We start from the raw sequence: 16,788 nt of genomic DNA on the forward strand, positions 1-16,788 counted from the left end.
GACCGTCAGACAATGTACGTGCTTTCACTTACAATAAACATTATTTACTGATAGAAAACCAAACATTTAAAAGAAAGATTTGCCTCAAACTTACAATAAATAATTAACATAAGTGTTGTTTTCTAAAATAATTATAATAGTATAGCCTTAAAACATTGAACCTGGCTGCGATCCATTAGTTATTTTTACTATAGGAGGTAAATGCACACGAGCCCTAACATCTCGGTTTAGTGATGAAATACTACAAAGTGTGAGGCAAAGCTTTTGATAATACTTATTAATGTACAGCGATCTTGACACTTTTAACCCTTTTTTATTTTGTGTCTGTTTTGTGAGGTTGCTGTTTTAATTTACACACGCAATAGTTTAATAATATTGCCTTTAATAGTCAACCTGCGCAGTTTTGCGCACGGGTGAAGCTCGCGAACAGTCTGCGCAGTGCGCGCGGAACAGATTTACGTTTGTGTTTACAGCATGTCGTGAAGAGGTTGCACAAAAATGTGTATCACTTACAATTAGTGAAAACAAACTAGCTAGCTACGTTTGCACGAATAGATGTTAGTTGGTGTCTCTTCCTTTCTCTGTTTAAGAAGAAGTCACATTTCCCATTTTGAATGAATCCCTTCTGAATCTTTTCGGTCTTTGAAGATGTCTGATGCTTGGTAAGTTCTGCTAACAAAGTATTTATTTAACGTCAACTTGCCTGCAGATATATATTTACTGTTAGACACCTATTACATTTTAGGCCCAGTCCTCCTCACCGTTGTCATATACGTTTTTACCACACTTCAATGAAAAATCAGCCCATTTATGTATCATTATCTATGATCATTATGCATCGGTGTACATTCAATGAAACATTCTCCAACTATACTGACTTTATATTTTATAGTAAGGTCACCTGACATTCCCACAGGCCTTATGTATTCATCGCAGATCAGAGAACACAGGGTTTAAGGAGCTCATAACAACATATTTGATTTTTTTTTCTTGCTAGTTGTATAAATCTGTTGCTGCAGTATAAATTTAGCAGAAGTTAAAGTTATACATCATTGTCAATGAGTCAATGAGTGCTGGTTTTCTTCTCAACAGTTCTGAACCTGCAGGAGCCATCAAGGCCATTGACAAGCACTCAGTGCATCAAATCTGCTCAGGACAGGTGGTGCTGACTTTGGCCACTGCTGTCAAAGAGCTGGTGGAAAACAGCATTGATGCAGGGGCCACCAACGTTGGTAAGTGTGGATACACACAGTATTGTACATTCTTTTATCTGTATTTTTAAAAAGGTGAAACATGATACTGGAGTTTTCTGTTTGCTAAAGATGTGTTTATAGCTAGAGGTGTGAATCTTCACAGATCTTTCAATTCGATTATGATTATCATGTCTTCGATTCGATATCTCCATGCATCACGATGAGTCAAATACATTTTTACTATTAAAGCCATATAGGATATTTAATTCATAGCTTTTCAAGCTTCAAAAACAAAACATTCTGCAGTGCTCTAATACTAAATCAATTGGATACATAAAACTACAGCACTGAGCACATGGCACTTCCTGAATGTGCAAAACATACCAGAAAATGTAAACAGAAAGGTTGTTAGGCATACATTAAATTGTAAACAGAAATAATCGATTATGGCCCAGCCGATTATCGATGCACCGTCGTCCATGTCCACGATTCGATGCATCGATTATTTGATTAATTTCAACACCTCCTATTTATAGCTCACCTATCACTAATGAGAACTAGAGCTGTGAATGCTGAAAGAATAATTATTTTATCTTTATTAAAATGACAAGGTGCTCATGTTTGCAGTCCAGGACAATAGGAGATATTGATTTAGTAAAATATGGGCAGAAATTTCAATATGTTTCTGTTGCACACGTTCCAGATGTCAGGCTAAAGGAGTGTGGAGCTGAACTAGTGGAAGTGTCCGACAATGGCAAAGGAGTAGAAGAGGCCAACTTTGAAGGACTGAGTAAGTGTTAGCTTTGTTTATCTCCACCCCTGTTAGTCAAAGTCTACCTCATCTTTTTAGTGACACCTCTTCCGTCTGTTCCGCAGCATTGAAGCATCACACGTCAAAGCTAAAGGATTTCTCTGATCTCCTCCATGTGGAAACATTTGGCTTCAGAGGTGAAGCCCTCAGCTCTTTATGTGCTCTGAGGTAAAACACCTCAACAGCCACATTCATTCGGCACATAGTCTATATCGACGACGGTTCATTTACCGGATAGTTCCGGTGCCGCCGGAAGTTCTGCCAGATGTCCCTCACTTTGAGTTGACTTTAAACTCTGGTCACATCGAGCAATATTAACCGGAACCTCTGAGCAACGTTACAGGCTGAAAATGACAAGTTTTGAAGAAAACTTGGATAGTGCAACAAGGCAAGCCTGCTCGGTTCATTCGGGAAATATATATAACGTATATAATATGTCCACAGCATTTACTATCTAACTGGGACGTTTTGGGGCCGATTGGCGGGGATTTGCTATGGATAAAATGCACACGGCGATACACTGGTAAGAGCAAATTATTTTTCACCTTGTATCCACCTAATTTAAATAGCTCACATCACTGTATTGTGTAAACAGTTAACTTCATTTAATATTGTATATGCCATTTTCTTTTGCGGGGTGCAAATATTCCACCAAAACAAGTTCCTTCCCAAGACTATTTTGCAGAGCCACGCTCGCTGCGTCTGGAGCTTAGCGCCGGCCAAGACGATTGTGATTGTTGTTCTTTTTTTTTAAAAGAACATCCCCTGACCGTTTATTCTCCTATCCAGGAATGTTGTGTGGACTAGCCAGCCGGTCTGGCTAGTCCACACAACATTCCTGGATAAAACATGCTCTGGTTTATTAGATCTGAGATCTGAGAGATCTAAGGAGCAGTTAACCATAGTCCTCATAAATCGACCAGAGTTTAAAACGCCAACACAAAGAAAGTGGTAGGTGAGGGACATCCAGCTAAAAAAATGCGGGACATCCGGCCGAACCTCTGGCGGCACCGGAACAATCCCGGAAATGAAACGCCGTTGATATAGACTAGGCAATGCAAGACTTTTCGGCACATAAACCTGTATTGCTTGTCACCTGATCATCTAATGTTCCCTCCGACCCCCTGCTACAGTGGCTTAAGTGTGGTGACATGCCATGAGTCCAGCCAAGTGGGGACCAAGCTGGTGTTTGACCACAAGGGCCACATAGTGCAGAAGTCGCCTCACCCCCGGCAGCAAGGCACTACAGTTAGCCTGCAGCAGCTCTTCTACACCCTGCCTGTTCGACACAAGGAGTTCCAACGCAATATTAAGAAGGTCAATCAGTAAAAGAGCATTCTTATGTTTCTGCATGTTTTAGTCTACTATGAAGCTCCTGGTAGTTTTATCCAAGCATGAAAGTTTGGTTTTTTTCTTCTAAATTCTAAGCAGCCATTGGTTTCCATTTATGTTATATACACAGTGTTTCCTTTAGGATTTTTTTTTTTAGCAGTGGGGGCAAGTCTGGCCGAACAACAAATGGACGCGTCCAATAACCTCTGAATAGTTCTACTTGTTGTTAAATTGTAATGTAAGAGGCAGGATTTGTGCATTATGTCGGCAGGGTAATTTAAAAGGTAACCACGACTACATTTTTTTGTACCGCCCTATTTCTGATACCGTGGTGGCAGAAAATTTGCCGTGGTGGGCCGCCACTACAAAATCAACATAGAGGAAACACTGTATACAATTGTCTTGCAATGACTTTACACATGCTTGGGATTAAGCATGAAGCCCTGGATGTCTGAGCTTCCCTCCAGCACATGAGCACACCACCTAGAAGACTTTTTAATTGCAATGCATACTTTTCAATGTACACAATTCTAACACACTATGAATGTTATATGAATGTTAAATGCTAACAGACTTTGCAAGTTGATTTTCATACCATGAAAGGAACCTATTGGAGGCCAGGTAGATAGGAAAAACACATGAATAAAAAAAAGAAGAAGAAAAATCATTAAAATGGTCAGCAGCATTCAAAACCAGCATATTCACATTGGCTCGAACAGGGATTTGACACAGTGAGAGAACATAATATACCTAGGAATCATAATTGTTATTTTTTATTTATTATCTTTTAATGTATTAGTTTAGAGCCAATCTGTGGCTAAATAAATTACCTAGGTTATCCATCTATAATCCTCAATATTTCATTGATTTGAATTTTCAGGAGTATGCCAAAATGATACATGTCCTGCAGTCCTACTGTATCATCTCTACAGGAGTGCGTATTACCTGCTCCAACCAAAATGGGCAGGGAAAGCGCAGCACAGTCCTCAGCACCAGTGGCAGCCAGAATATGAGAGATAACATCGGGGCCATATTTGGACCAAAACAGGTTGGAACATTGCTTTCACACTTTTCTTGCCTACACTTTTTATTTGCAATCTGCAGAAGGTGTCAGTCTGAACATATCACTGACAGTCTCAATTCTCCCAGATGCTGCTTAGAATGAAATAAAACTTGTATCTTCTATCTTAATGTTCATTGTTGAGTTTAACAAGTCTAATTGGTATTTATACCAGCATTGAAGAGTTGAAGAATAACCTTAGAGGAACTGTGTTAATTCCTCAGTTAAAATAAAATATGCGAACAGTTTTTCACTGTGACTGAAGATCAGGTGATCCAAATAGTTTTGTCAAATTGCCTCTGTTTTTTTCCCCTGTGTGCTGCAGCTACAGAGTCTTCTGCCTTTTCAGCAAGTGTCTCCTACAGAAAATGTTATTGAAGAATATGGACTCAAAGATGCAGAGCTACCCAAACAGCTTTTTTCGTGAGTGATAAGGTTGCGTGGAAGTCCTGTATCTGCCTTCTCTGCAAACAAAGCTGTTTTTTTTTTTTATTACAAACTTTTATGTTTTGGCAGCATGACAGGGTTTGTGTCACGAGGAGACCATGGTGTTGGGAGAAGTTCCACAGACAGGCAGTTCTTTTTCATTAACAACCGGCCGTGTGATCCCCTTAAGGTAATTGAAGTCCCCCTATTTAGCATTTATAAGACATTATAATAATGGTTTTGAACACACTATAATCTAAAGTATTACCAATGAGGATTTACATTTTCAGCCTAATCTTTGGTTATTCACAATTTGCAGGTGACCAAACTTGTAAATGAAGTGTATCATATGTACAACAGACATCAATATCCATTTGTTGCCTTGAACATCGCTGTGGCCTCTGGTAAGAAAATAACTGAACTCAAGTTTTTTTCTTTTTCTGAAACAAACTGCACTTTGCCTTTCTGTACTATATAAGCTGTTTTTCCGTGTTTTTTGTCAGAGTGTGTGGACGTGAACGTGACCCCAGACAAACGACAGATTTTCCTTCAGGAGGAGAAACTCTTGCTGGCTATTCTCAAGACCTCTCTCATCAACATGTATGAGGCCGGAGTCAATAAGATCAGCCTGAACAATACACCCATACCCGGCACCAGTGAGAACAGAGCATTACTTTTAGATAGCATATCAAAATATAAGATGTAGGCCTACCGTTATATATTGAGAGATTTTCCAATGCTTTTATTTTGACTGTCACTGTCTGTCACTTGTTTCTAGATACAAAGTCTGCGTCTGAAATCTGTCAGGTTGTTCCGTCCAATGCGAACATGCCAGAACCTGGAGAGGACATGGAACCACTGACTCGGAGCGCAAAGTCGTCCCTAAACCTGGCCGGCCTAAAAGCTGCTTTTTCAAGTCATCACAGCTCCAATTCTGGAAACAAGTCAAGTGTGGCAAAAGCTGGCTCCACACAGAAAACGCTGCAGTCTTTTTTTAAGGACACTGTCAAACCTCCTACCTGCAAACCAAGCGTAACATCTCCTTTGAAACCCACAAGAGATCTAGCTAAATGCTCCCCGGTGGGAAAGTCGGCGCTAGATGAGTTCAGGTACGGGAGTATGTCATGCAGTGACGCAGACTCTGAAAAAGACAGTGCCGTGTCGAGCTGTGACGTCACCATGGCAACACCAGATATTCAGTGTTCTGGCCTGGAGTTCAGTTCTCCTGAATCAGCCACCGACGGTGTAAAATACGAAGCATTTGAAGAAACTTCAGACAGTAGTCAAACTGTTCCTGAACATCCAGAGTTACGGACTGAGCCGCGCACTTCTAATGAGGACTGCACAGTGGGCCCAGATGCCAAGAGGGCCAGGACAGAAAATCCACATTTCCCAGTGGAACATAAATCCAACACTTTTTCCAATTCCTCCTTAACGGTGGATGCGCCAGTCTGCCTGCAGAAGAAGACGGTGCCCCTCCAGTTCTCTTTACAAGAGCTGTCGGGGAAGGTGAAGAGGTTACAGGAACTACAGAAGCAGAGGGCAGGCGAGGATCTGCGCTATCGACGCTTCAGGGCCAAGATCAACCCCGGAGAAAACCAAAGTGCAGAGGAAGAGCTCAAGAAAGAGATCAGGTGGGATTTTACTACTATAGCAACTGCTGAACTTGGCAGTATTATTATTTCCATGACAGTAAATATATATATTTTGTCTTTCATCCCTATAGTAAAGACATGTTCAAAGAGATGGAGATCATCGGTCAGTTTAACCTGGGCTTCATCATCACCAAACTCAACTCGGACATCTTCATGATTGACCAGCATGCCACAGATGAGAAATACAACTTTGAGATGCTGCAGCAGCACACTGTGCTCCAAGGACAGAAACTCATAGCGTACGAATCGGAATCAGTTGATACACTTTTGCCCTGTGTTTTATTATTTTTTTTTTCGAATGACCTTTGTACATATCAAGTTTGTGTTTCTTTATGTTTGCAGTCCTCAGAAGCTTCACCTCACTGCTGTCAGTGAAAATGTACTCATGGAGAACATTGAGATTTTCAGAAAGAATGGCTTTGAATTTCTTGTCGATGAGGACGGTATGAACATTTTAATATAAGTTGATTTTATCTCAAGTTCAGAACAATTATATTAATGATTATGAATACTAAACCAACTGTTTTTTTTTTTTTTTTTACTGTGACTGCAGCTCAGGTCATGGAGAGGGTTAAGCTGGTATCTCTGCCCACCAGTAAAAACTGGACATTTGGCCCAGCCGACATTGAAGAGCTGATCTTCATGTTGTGTGACAGCCCGGGGGTCATGTGTCGACCGTCCCGCGTCAGGCAGATGTTTGCCTCTCGAGCTTGTCGAAAATCTGTGAGTTCATACTGACACTTTGAAGTATTTACAGATATTTACATAGACCAGGTTTTGGCTTTTTGATTAGAATCAGCAGTCATCATCAGAATGTTATTTCCCAGCTTGGCCATCAGTAATTTTAAGCCTACACAAATGTGTTGTATGCTTAGGCAGTTTACAGCCAAATACTACTACCTACCACTTTAAAAAGCATAACTTTTGTCCATCTTTCCAGTAACCATTGATTTTCCCTTCAATTCCTTGCACTATGAAAACAACCTGTAAATATCAAAACTACTGTCATTTTAATCATCATCGTATTGTGTTGTTCATTATGTAGAACAGTCTTTTGAATTTAACGTGTGCGGTTAATTATATTACCATAGCAATAGAGCTGGGCAATATATCGATATTATATCGTTACCGTGATATGGGACTAGATATCGTCTTAGATTTTGGATATCGTAATATGGCATAAGTGTTGTCTTTTCCTGGTTTTAAAGGCTGGATTACAGTAAAGTTGTCATTTTATGAACTTACCAGACTGTTGTAACTGTTCTATTATTTGCCTTTACCCGCTTACCGGTAGTCATTATATCCACATATATGATTATTTATCACAAATCTCATTGTGTAAATATTTTGTGAAAGCACCAATAGTCAACACTACAATATTGTTGCGGTATCGATATCGAGGTATTTGGTTTTCTCCATATCGGCCAGCCGTACATAGCAATTATATTGGTAATTTGAATGAAAACCAAAAATGCTTTTAAACCACTGCAAGTTAATTGTAATACTGTACTGAAATTAGTGAAAATAAAATAATTATTATAAAATAATATAAAACCCACAAATCTAATCAAACATCCAACTTTGATAGTATTGTAAGGGGTTTGTGATTTTGTAGTCTCTAAAATGTAAAAACACTGCGATGGTCATTTTTAAGTAGCTACAATAAGACCAACTGTTATTCAGTTTTATTATAGACTAATTGAGTAACATTACTGTTTTGCCTGTGTCCATCTTCAGGTGATGATTGGCACTGCTCTGAGTGTCAGTGAGATGAAAAAGCTCCTGGTTCACATGGGGGAGATCGAGCATCCATGGAACTGTCCTCATGGCAGGCCTACCATGAGACACCTCGCCAACCTGGACATCATCTCACAAGACTAACCATGTTGAGGAAGGGCCCTACTTTACACCGGCTTAATATAACTGAAGTCTGCTTTTGTTCCAGTATTTCTGTTAAACATCACTGATACACAGAAGACTGAGTCCAAACCATAGCTTCTGTATTTTTGTATGGTTCAAATGCTTGGTGTTGACCGTTTGGTGTGTTTTCTTAATCTCTATTTTATCTGTATTTTGCATCACAAAATTTTATTTTTCATATTTTAAAACCCCACTTACTCGGTAAATAAACAAGATATGCCACTTTCTGTGTCTGTATTATTAAACCACTAGTAATACTAGATGGTCACTGTTTTACCCTTTTTGACTGATAACGGACGCCGTAGTTGTGAATCCTTCACCGTTGCCATGGAGAGGAGCTTGCACGAGAGATACATAGACGGCGTAAAATTACACAGGGGGAAGAGAAGAAGATAAACGATGAAAACCGATAAACAGGGACACGAGCAAATGTGCGGAAATCCAGAGCAGCCACATACAGCGAATGAAAGCGAAAAAAGAAAGTTAGTGAGCTTCTCTGATAGTTTAAAAGTGAGTTCAGCGGATGTGGAACAAAACCACACGGACCTCGAAGAGGAGCAGCCCGGGAACGATGACATTTACGAACTCCCCACACTTTTTAGCTTAATTGTACAGAGGTAGCTAAATCACTCATTAATTACATAATTTTAGTTTAAGTATACCAATGAATATCAGGGACGTGTGTAACATTGTTACATTTGGTGTCTCATTGACAGGTATGAAGGGGAAACCTGGGAAGGCCAGTTTCATGGAGAAGGGGTTGCTTGTTTTGAAGGAGGCCAAACGTACAAGGTAACTTAAAGACGAATTTTGAAACCTCGAGGAAAGCCCATATATTTGATTTTACAATACAGTAAATGCGTAGGCTACTTTATAAATAATGTTATTGTTGAACATGTTATTGTCCATTTACTTAAAGGTCCCATGGTATGAAAATGTCACTTTGAGGTTTTTAACATTAATATGAGTTCCCCCAGCCTGCCTATGGTCCCCCAGTGGCTAGAAATGGGTGTAAACCGAGCCCTGGGTATCCTGCTCTGCCTTTGAGAAAATGAAAGCTCAGATGGGCCGATCTGGAAGGTTACCTCCCCTTTCTCTGCTTTGAGAATTTGACCCACCCATGAGAGAGAGACTTCATGACTTTCAAACGAGCAAAGTGGCAGTTGGTCAAGGCCACCCCTCTCTCCTCCTCAATAGCCACAGACCCAGAAATGGCACATCCTAAGGAAAGCTCATTGTGGGACTGTCTCTAGTGGCTGTAATTCTGCACCAAGGCTGAATTTCGGGAAAGAGACTTCAGATACTGTATTAGGGGACCACTAAGGCCTATATAAAAGCATCCAAAGAGCACCATGTCATGGGACCTTTAAATGAAAAATGCGCTTTTAAATGCAGTCAGTTGTTATGCTCTTGCGTAATGCAATGACAGGAATACATTTTGTCATGACTTAAAGTGCGTTCTCTGAAAATGTACCAGAAATGTATTCTATGCTCCAAGGTAAAAAAACAAAAACAAAAAACTATATCATAAAGTCACTCATTTGTTTTTCTGAAGGGGATGTTTTCCAAGGGACTTATGGATGGATGTGGTGTCTTCACACTGGCAGGCGGATTGAAATATGAGGTTATCTTAAATGTTGTGTGTAAAATTGCTTTACATTGGCCCATGTGTAGATAGCGTTACTAAACATGCATCCTGTATAGATACAAAATTAAAAAAAAAGTATGGTCAAATGAAATAGATTTAAAATAAGGAGTTTGACAGGGGTTTTACATTTCTAATCCAACAGGGAGAATTTGTGTGTAACATGCCCATGGGCCTGGGTACCTACACCTGGCCGGATGGCAGCTCCTATAAGGGGGAAGTGTACAATGGTATACGACATGGGACTGGAACCTACAAATGTGCAAAGAATGGTGTGTCATACACAGGGCAGTGGGATCAGGGCAAGAGGCATGGAAAGGTATGATCCACCATTTCATATCAGGTACGGCCTTTTTAGATATTTGTTTTGTAACTGGTTCTCTTTGTGTTAGGGTGAAGTGTATTATAACCACGATAAGACCTCTTGGTACAAAGGAGATTGGGTGAAGAACAACAGAGAGGGATGGGGAGTGAGACGGTATGTATGGATGATCTAATCTGTAGCCTGAGTGGCATTTGAACTGCCCAAAGGTGACATCTGTGTCTTAACAGCTACCCCTCTGGTAATATGTACTCTGGGGAGTGGAAGAACAACCTGAGACATGGAGAGGGCACGATGAGGTGGCTGAAACTGGGACAGCAGTATGTTGGGATGTGGCAGAATGGAGTCCAGGTATGAAAGCACACTGCTGACACAAACATATCCATATCGCACAAATTCCAGGACAGTAGCATTTTATCCTGTTCCTGTTTTTGTTCTCTTCTCCGGCAGCATGGACGAGGCACACACGTCTGGATCCCGAGGCCAGCGGATGGATCCCTGTATTCCCAGAGCAATCAGTACACAGGGGATTTCGTTCACGGTCAGAGGCACGGACAGGGGACCTTTTACTACGCTGGTGGTGCGATCTATGAAAACGGATGGAGGAAGAATAAAAAACATGGGAAGGTTAATCAATGATACAGAATTGCCTCTTACACATTGTCACAAACCGGCTCATGGCCTGTGGCAAAGAATGAGGGGACACCAACAACAAATATAGGCCAATCAAAAAGATACTTTATTGTAAACCAAAATTATTAACTTTAACAAAGAAAAAAAGAATGAGGTGTGAGAATGTCATAATGTAAGGTGTCTGTAAAGCGCATGGATGAGTGAGTCTGTGTGTGAAAATGACAGAGTGGAAACTAAGTAAAACTATAAAGAAAGAAACAAAACAGGATCATACCTGGAGGAGCAGAGAGAGAGAGAAGAGTGGTTAGAAGCAGCTTAAATACCCTGAGCCCAGGTGGCTCCAATCACTAACGACCCTCCTCTGCCTGCAGGAGGAACCACCCCTGCACTGCAGAGGTGGGGTCGTAACAATATGTCCTCAAATTCAGGGTGAAAAAGATTGGAGGCTCCTTTGCTTGGAATTTAATCAAATTTAATGCTTTAGAAGTACATTATAAACAGCAAAAGATGAAAGATCTGGCATTCATTTCAAACTCAGTGCTCACCTATGATACACATGTATGCAATTACAAGCATTTCTAAAAGTGACTGTACTAAATGGTTCATAGGGAAAATTCACTTTTGAGGATGGGCATGTTTTTGAAGGAGAGTTTGTGGACGATCTGATGATGACGCACAACCTGAATGGAAACAAAGCTCCCACTCCTCTGTCTGGTAAACACCTACAGTTAATTCAAAATGTTCAGTCTGCCATCAAGGAGATAATTCACAGTGTTACAGTTGAAAATCCTTAATGGCTTACAAGTCTGTATCTTGTTACAGGTTCATCTGTCTTAGAACCATGCATCTCTTTGGACATTGAATGTCTTTTGGAGAAAATCCCTGAGAGAAAGCGTGACACTGAGCGTAAACAGGTCAGGTCCCGCTTCACACGGCAACATTGTCAACATATATGCTCTTTTACCCCCGTCCTTATTGTCACCCCGGCTCCTGCCCTGTGGCTCACGTGTAACAGGTGGAGTTTGAGGTGCTGAAGCAAGACAGTGAGCTGAGGTCCATTTATAGTTTCTACAAAATACTTGGCCATGCCCACTCCTCAAATAACATCTTCCAGCTGTCCCGCCTGCAGCTCTGGCGCCTTCTCAAAGACTGTAAAATCCACCATTACAACATCACTCTGACACAGATAGACCATATGATCAGAGGTGAGAAAGACTAGCACTCACAATCTCTCCTACATACTTAATACATCTCACACATACCAGACAGGACATTGATTCCTCGGTAATTACAGTATTTTTGTGCTTAATGTTTTTACTCTGTGTCTCAGAGGATGCCACAACAGCAGAGATCCACTCTCCTTTCACTCCCATGCTTCTGCATAGGCTCATCAGCTGTCTAGTGGTTGTGGCCTACCACATTTACCATAAGGAAATGATGTAAGGAATGACTCCAGATGATCACCAGTAGATGACCTATCTCTTAAATATGAACTCTTAAGTATCTAAGAATAACAGTCTAGCCTTTAGCCATGCTAGTGGCATGGTTCCCGGGTTGGCAATAACAGCCAGTTGATCCAGACTGAAGCTACTGGATGGATTGCCATTAAATTTAGTACACACATTCATGTTTCCATCTTGCACCATCATCTGGTCAACATTTTTATGTGTCCAGTACTACAGTGCTAATTATAGCTGCTTCACATCAGCATGTTAGCATTTTGACTGTAGCATTTTGCTCAAACATCACTTCTCTTTTCGCAGGTCACAAAACAACCTTCTGGCTGCCTGCTTTTCCAAACTGATGACAGACAACATCCTTCCTAATGCTAAGAATGTAAAAGGTGCTATCAATATAATATTAAAACATCATGTGCACATATATTAGACAGAGGAACCTGCAAATGAAGCCTCAATGGGAAATTAAGATAGCAAATTAGTTATTTAATAAGATTGAGCACAAAACAATGCAAAAAAGTGAAGGAAAAAAAAGTTTCTGTCTATCAGGGCTTCAGCTTTCAGCTTTCTCAATTGTTGGGTGTTTTATCTGAGGCAACACACACACACAAACTAATTCAACACCCTTGCTTAGGTCTATATTATGCAGTAATAGCTGTGCTCATTAACTATAGCTGTGATCCAGGCTTCCTGTTTAGGCAGCCAGACTGTGCAGTTGTGGCTGTGAACTACTTAAAGAAGAGCTATGAAGTCTATCAGGCTTACTGCAAAGTCAATGCAGCCCCCAGAGAGGACCAGACCATGACCTGCCGACACCTGCTGTGGATGTTCAGGGTACAACAGACTGTAACACGAAGATTACCATACATATTAACTTCTTATTCATTTCTTCCACTTAACATAAGGCATGGATGCAGTTTATGTTGCTTGTTATTACAACAAAACCAGAAGGCTGTTCAATTTTGAGTGACTTGAAAAAACAAACTTTTACCAGCGTTCAGCACATTTATGATAACATTGTGTTGATTAGTTTATTGTAACCCCTGCCAGGATCTCCATCTGCTGGACAATAACCTGACCACAGCGAGATTGCTGCAGGTCATCACTGCAGAGAGCCGTGACCACAGAAACCTGTCCTCCTGTCTGGATCTGGAGGTCCGTCCGTGGTGTTTACACCAGTTGACAAATGAATTATTTCTCAGTGCCCATTGACAGATTAGCATTCATCTACTTACTCTTTTTTTGTGTATTCCTTTCCCTCTCTCAACACGTCTGTTGTTCCCAATCTTGCTTTAGATTACATTCCTGGAGTTTTTTGAGGTACTGCTGGGCTCTGCTGAGGTGAAGTGTCAGCCTGTTTCTGAAGACCTGGAGCTGAAGGGTCAGCCTGTTTATGAAGACCTGGAGGTGAAGGGTCAGCCTGTTTCTGAAGGCCTGGAGGAGGGCCAGTCACCGTCCAGCCCTGACACTGAAGCCAGGAGGGATCTCCCTGAGGTTGAGGCCAGCGAGAACATCTTCCAGACTCTAAACAGCCCTTCCCAGTCGGTCAGATTCTTTCTAAAGCCTCTAATGGCTTCCTCACCCCTTACCCACTCTATGTAGAGTGTAGTTGTTTTGGGAATTACAGAAAAAGGATAAAACTGTAAATTCTGCACACACAAAACAAAGGACTTACTTTTTTTTATATATATATATCCAGGTGGCAGCTCCAGTGAATTCCCCCATCACTCCTGAAATCTCCAGCTCCAAGTCAATGGAGGTCAGTTGCAACAGGCAATCTAGCATGCAAACAAAACCCAGTATTGACATGAGTGTTGTTAACACCCCTGCTGTTGATAGTATTGAAATATGCTATGACTTGGCTATGTCTTTGCTGAAATCTTTAATAACATTTAATTGCACATATAGACAAGGGACAAAGCAGGACTAGCCACTGCTCAAGAGGTGGAGAGTCAACAAGACGACAAGACTAAAATCAACAAGAAACCTCAGGCAGCAGGTATGTTTAGTTGGGTTATGTTTAGGTTCTGGGTCAAATAATGTATTGTCTGTACTTATACATAGAAATATACCAGGGGCGGACTGGCCATCGGCAGGTTCGGGAGATTTCCCGAAAGGCCAATCCATCCCGGCCGTCATATTTCAATTTCAGATGTCAGTTACAGTCCTGGACGTATTAAACAGGTGACAGTACGGCTCTCTGGGCTGGCTGGAGAAGCATTGGCAGCAAAAACTGTCCTGTCCTATTAGTAGTTTCCTGAGGAGTGCCCCGGGACAGTCAGACACTGTCCTATACACTGTCCTGTGACTCCCACGACTGTCCCGGGACAGTCAGACACTGTCCTGTGATTCCCATGACTGTCCCGGGACAGTCAGATACTGTCCTGTGACTGTTTAGAATCGTTGGTTACACAGAGAAAACTGAAAATGTCAAAACGAAAAAAAAGGTGGTGGTGGTGGAGATAAGAGAGAAATGGGCGGCGCGGAGAAGTTAAGATTAAAAAGAAAAAAAACTGTTGGAGCTGGATGCGGCAAAATGCGCTAAATTGACTGACGTTCCTTAGTGGAAAGGCCAAGGTTAGCTCTGTCAGGGAGAGCAGCACTGAGGAAGCAGGAGCCCGGCAGAAGAGACATGACAGGTGCACTATTGGCACGTTTGGCAGTAATATGTGTGCATTAGCTATGTCAAAGCGGGGTCAAGAGGGAATATGCATTTATTATGCTATTATAACAATGAGTTCCTAAACTCAATATTTTGATAATTCTAGTCTTTCACAAGTCTTTTATTTTGTATGTAAATACAGTATGCAACGTATTCAAGTTTATCATCATATTACTATTGTTATTAGTTAAGTCCAGTCATGGTGGTGGTGATGAGGAGGAAAATGATGAAGCAGAGGAGAACAGGCAGGAGGAGTATGAAGCAGGAGGAACCAGCAAAGATACAGTGAAAGGTACAAGTGCAGTGTGCAGGGCTGTTTAAACCCTTGTGTTGACTTCGGATCAAATTTAACAGTTTTCAATTTTTGTTTTATATCAGAAAATATGGGACGTCGAAATAAGTGCTGAACATGTGTAGAAGAAAAATTTTACAATTTAAAACATTGGAAAAAGCAAAAACTGTGAAAAAAAGGTTGTCAAAAACATTGACTCAAGTGTTTTTTTCCCCAAGGTTGACAGGAAGGCAAGACACTGGTTAACTTCGCATTGGGTTGTTTTGATCCATTTTTGTAGTATTACTACCATTAAAATTACTTCCACAAAAAATGTGCTACGTGCGCTCTTCACATGCTCTCATAAAAGGTCCGCTCCATCCTAGAGTCCCAGGCAGAATTTTTGTCAGAGTACATCCCTGATACATACGTATGTTTATGTATAAATCATATGGGAAAAAGACTTTAGCTCATATGCCATTTTCAGAAAACGAAAAGGACATTCATTGCAATGACTATCTCTCTCTCTCGCATCATATTTCCTCTAGAGCACACAGGTGAAGGCAAGAGCGTTCTAACCGGAGGAATGGAGGCCAAAGACATGGAGCTCTGGAACCAGACGATCCATCAATTCTTTAACCACTTTTTCTTCCCGGCTTTTGAACATAACCAGCTAGTATCCAAAAACAGTAAAGAGGAAAAGCTCTGCCAGGAGGCGGAGAGATGCATCGCTCTGGCCAAGGCCCAACAAAGAACCAGCCAATAATACAGTTGTAGCCATTCTCAGCTAAAATGTATCTTTTTGTTGAGTCAGTTTGCAGTATGAATGTAGTCAATGTTTTAGTTATTATGTACTGTATTATTACTCATTAGGATTTAACCAGGTACAACAGCAGTGGCGGCACTCAATTTAATATTCATTTATAGTATGTATTGTGAATTTATGGTGTTGAAATAGTCAGAGGATACTATTGTAGGGGCTTAAAGATTTGACTGACCAGTTTTGAAGTAAGAAATTAAAGCCAAGCATCTACATAAACAGCCACTAGATGGCATCTTATCACTTTCCATACCTGCGGCTCCCATTCCAGTATTATCCCCGTCTTGCATGTAAACCATCTTCAACCCAAGTCCCAAGTCATCCTACTGCTTCTGTACTAATATTAATGTGCCATAGACCTGTGTAGTGCTCAGTGTTGTACTGTATTGGGTTACAGGGAATAAGGAGGCTGGTAAATGTCACAAGATGCAGCTTAGAAACACGATAAAGCCAACTGTTCTGTACCGAACTATCCACGCAGTCCAAACATAAAAACAAAATGCCTAAAGCCTTCAAGTACAGTGAGTAATAAAAGGATTGAGTGCACTGCCAGTTTGTGCTCCAATGTAAAATAAGGAGTA

The 16,788-nt window shown here is 40.9% G+C and overlaps 2 protein-coding genes across 4 annotated transcripts; both read left to right on the forward strand.

Annotated features, from left to right (window-relative positions):
* Window positions 1–424: 424 nt before the first annotated feature.
* On the forward strand, window positions 425–8,622 carry pms2 (PMS1 homolog 2, mismatch repair system component). Its single transcript, XM_039787289.1, has 15 exons — window positions 425–662; window positions 1,093–1,232; window positions 1,897–1,983; window positions 2,070–2,172; window positions 3,138–3,321; window positions 4,217–4,384; window positions 4,722–4,819; window positions 4,913–5,012; window positions 5,142–5,226; window positions 5,326–5,478; window positions 5,601–6,456; window positions 6,549–6,716; window positions 6,820–6,920; window positions 7,031–7,200; window positions 8,215–8,622. Exons 1-15 carry the CDS (start codon window positions 649–651, stop codon window positions 8,356–8,358), a joined length of 2,571 nt encoding a protein of 856 aa, XP_039643223.1. The 5' UTR covers window positions 425–648; the 3' UTR covers window positions 8,359–8,622.
* Window positions 8,623–8,714: 92 nt separating this feature from the next.
* Window positions 8,715–16,727, forward strand: rsph10b (radial spoke head 10 homolog B). 3 transcript variants are annotated; one of them, XM_039787290.1, is made up of 19 exons: window positions 8,715–9,014; window positions 9,114–9,189; window positions 9,953–10,021; window positions 10,188–10,361; window positions 10,435–10,520; window positions 10,595–10,715; window positions 10,815–10,991; window positions 11,606–11,711; window positions 11,820–11,911; window positions 12,013–12,202; window positions 12,328–12,436; window positions 12,761–12,840; window positions 13,140–13,288; window positions 13,505–13,609; window positions 13,751–13,999; window positions 14,154–14,213; window positions 14,363–14,453; window positions 15,304–15,408; window positions 15,936–16,727. In XM_039787290.1, exons 1-19 carry the CDS (start codon window positions 8,797–8,799, stop codon window positions 16,151–16,153), a joined length of 2,475 nt encoding a protein of 824 aa, XP_039643224.1. In that variant the 5' UTR covers window positions 8,715–8,796; the 3' UTR covers window positions 16,154–16,727. The 3 variants fall into 3 exon arrangements, with proteins under 3 accessions (XP_039643224.1, XP_039643226.1, XP_039643225.1); XM_039787292.1 differs by lacking the exon at window positions 15,304–15,408; XM_039787291.1 differs by lacking the exon at window positions 9,953–10,021.
* The last annotated feature ends 61 nt before the right edge of the window (window positions 16,728–16,788 follow it).

The sequence above is a fragment of the Perca fluviatilis genome, chromosome 21 (assembly GCF_010015445.1).
Source record: "Perca fluviatilis chromosome 21, GENO_Pfluv_1.0, whole genome shotgun sequence".
NCBI lineage: Eukaryota > Metazoa > Chordata > Actinopteri > Perciformes > Percidae > Perca > Perca fluviatilis.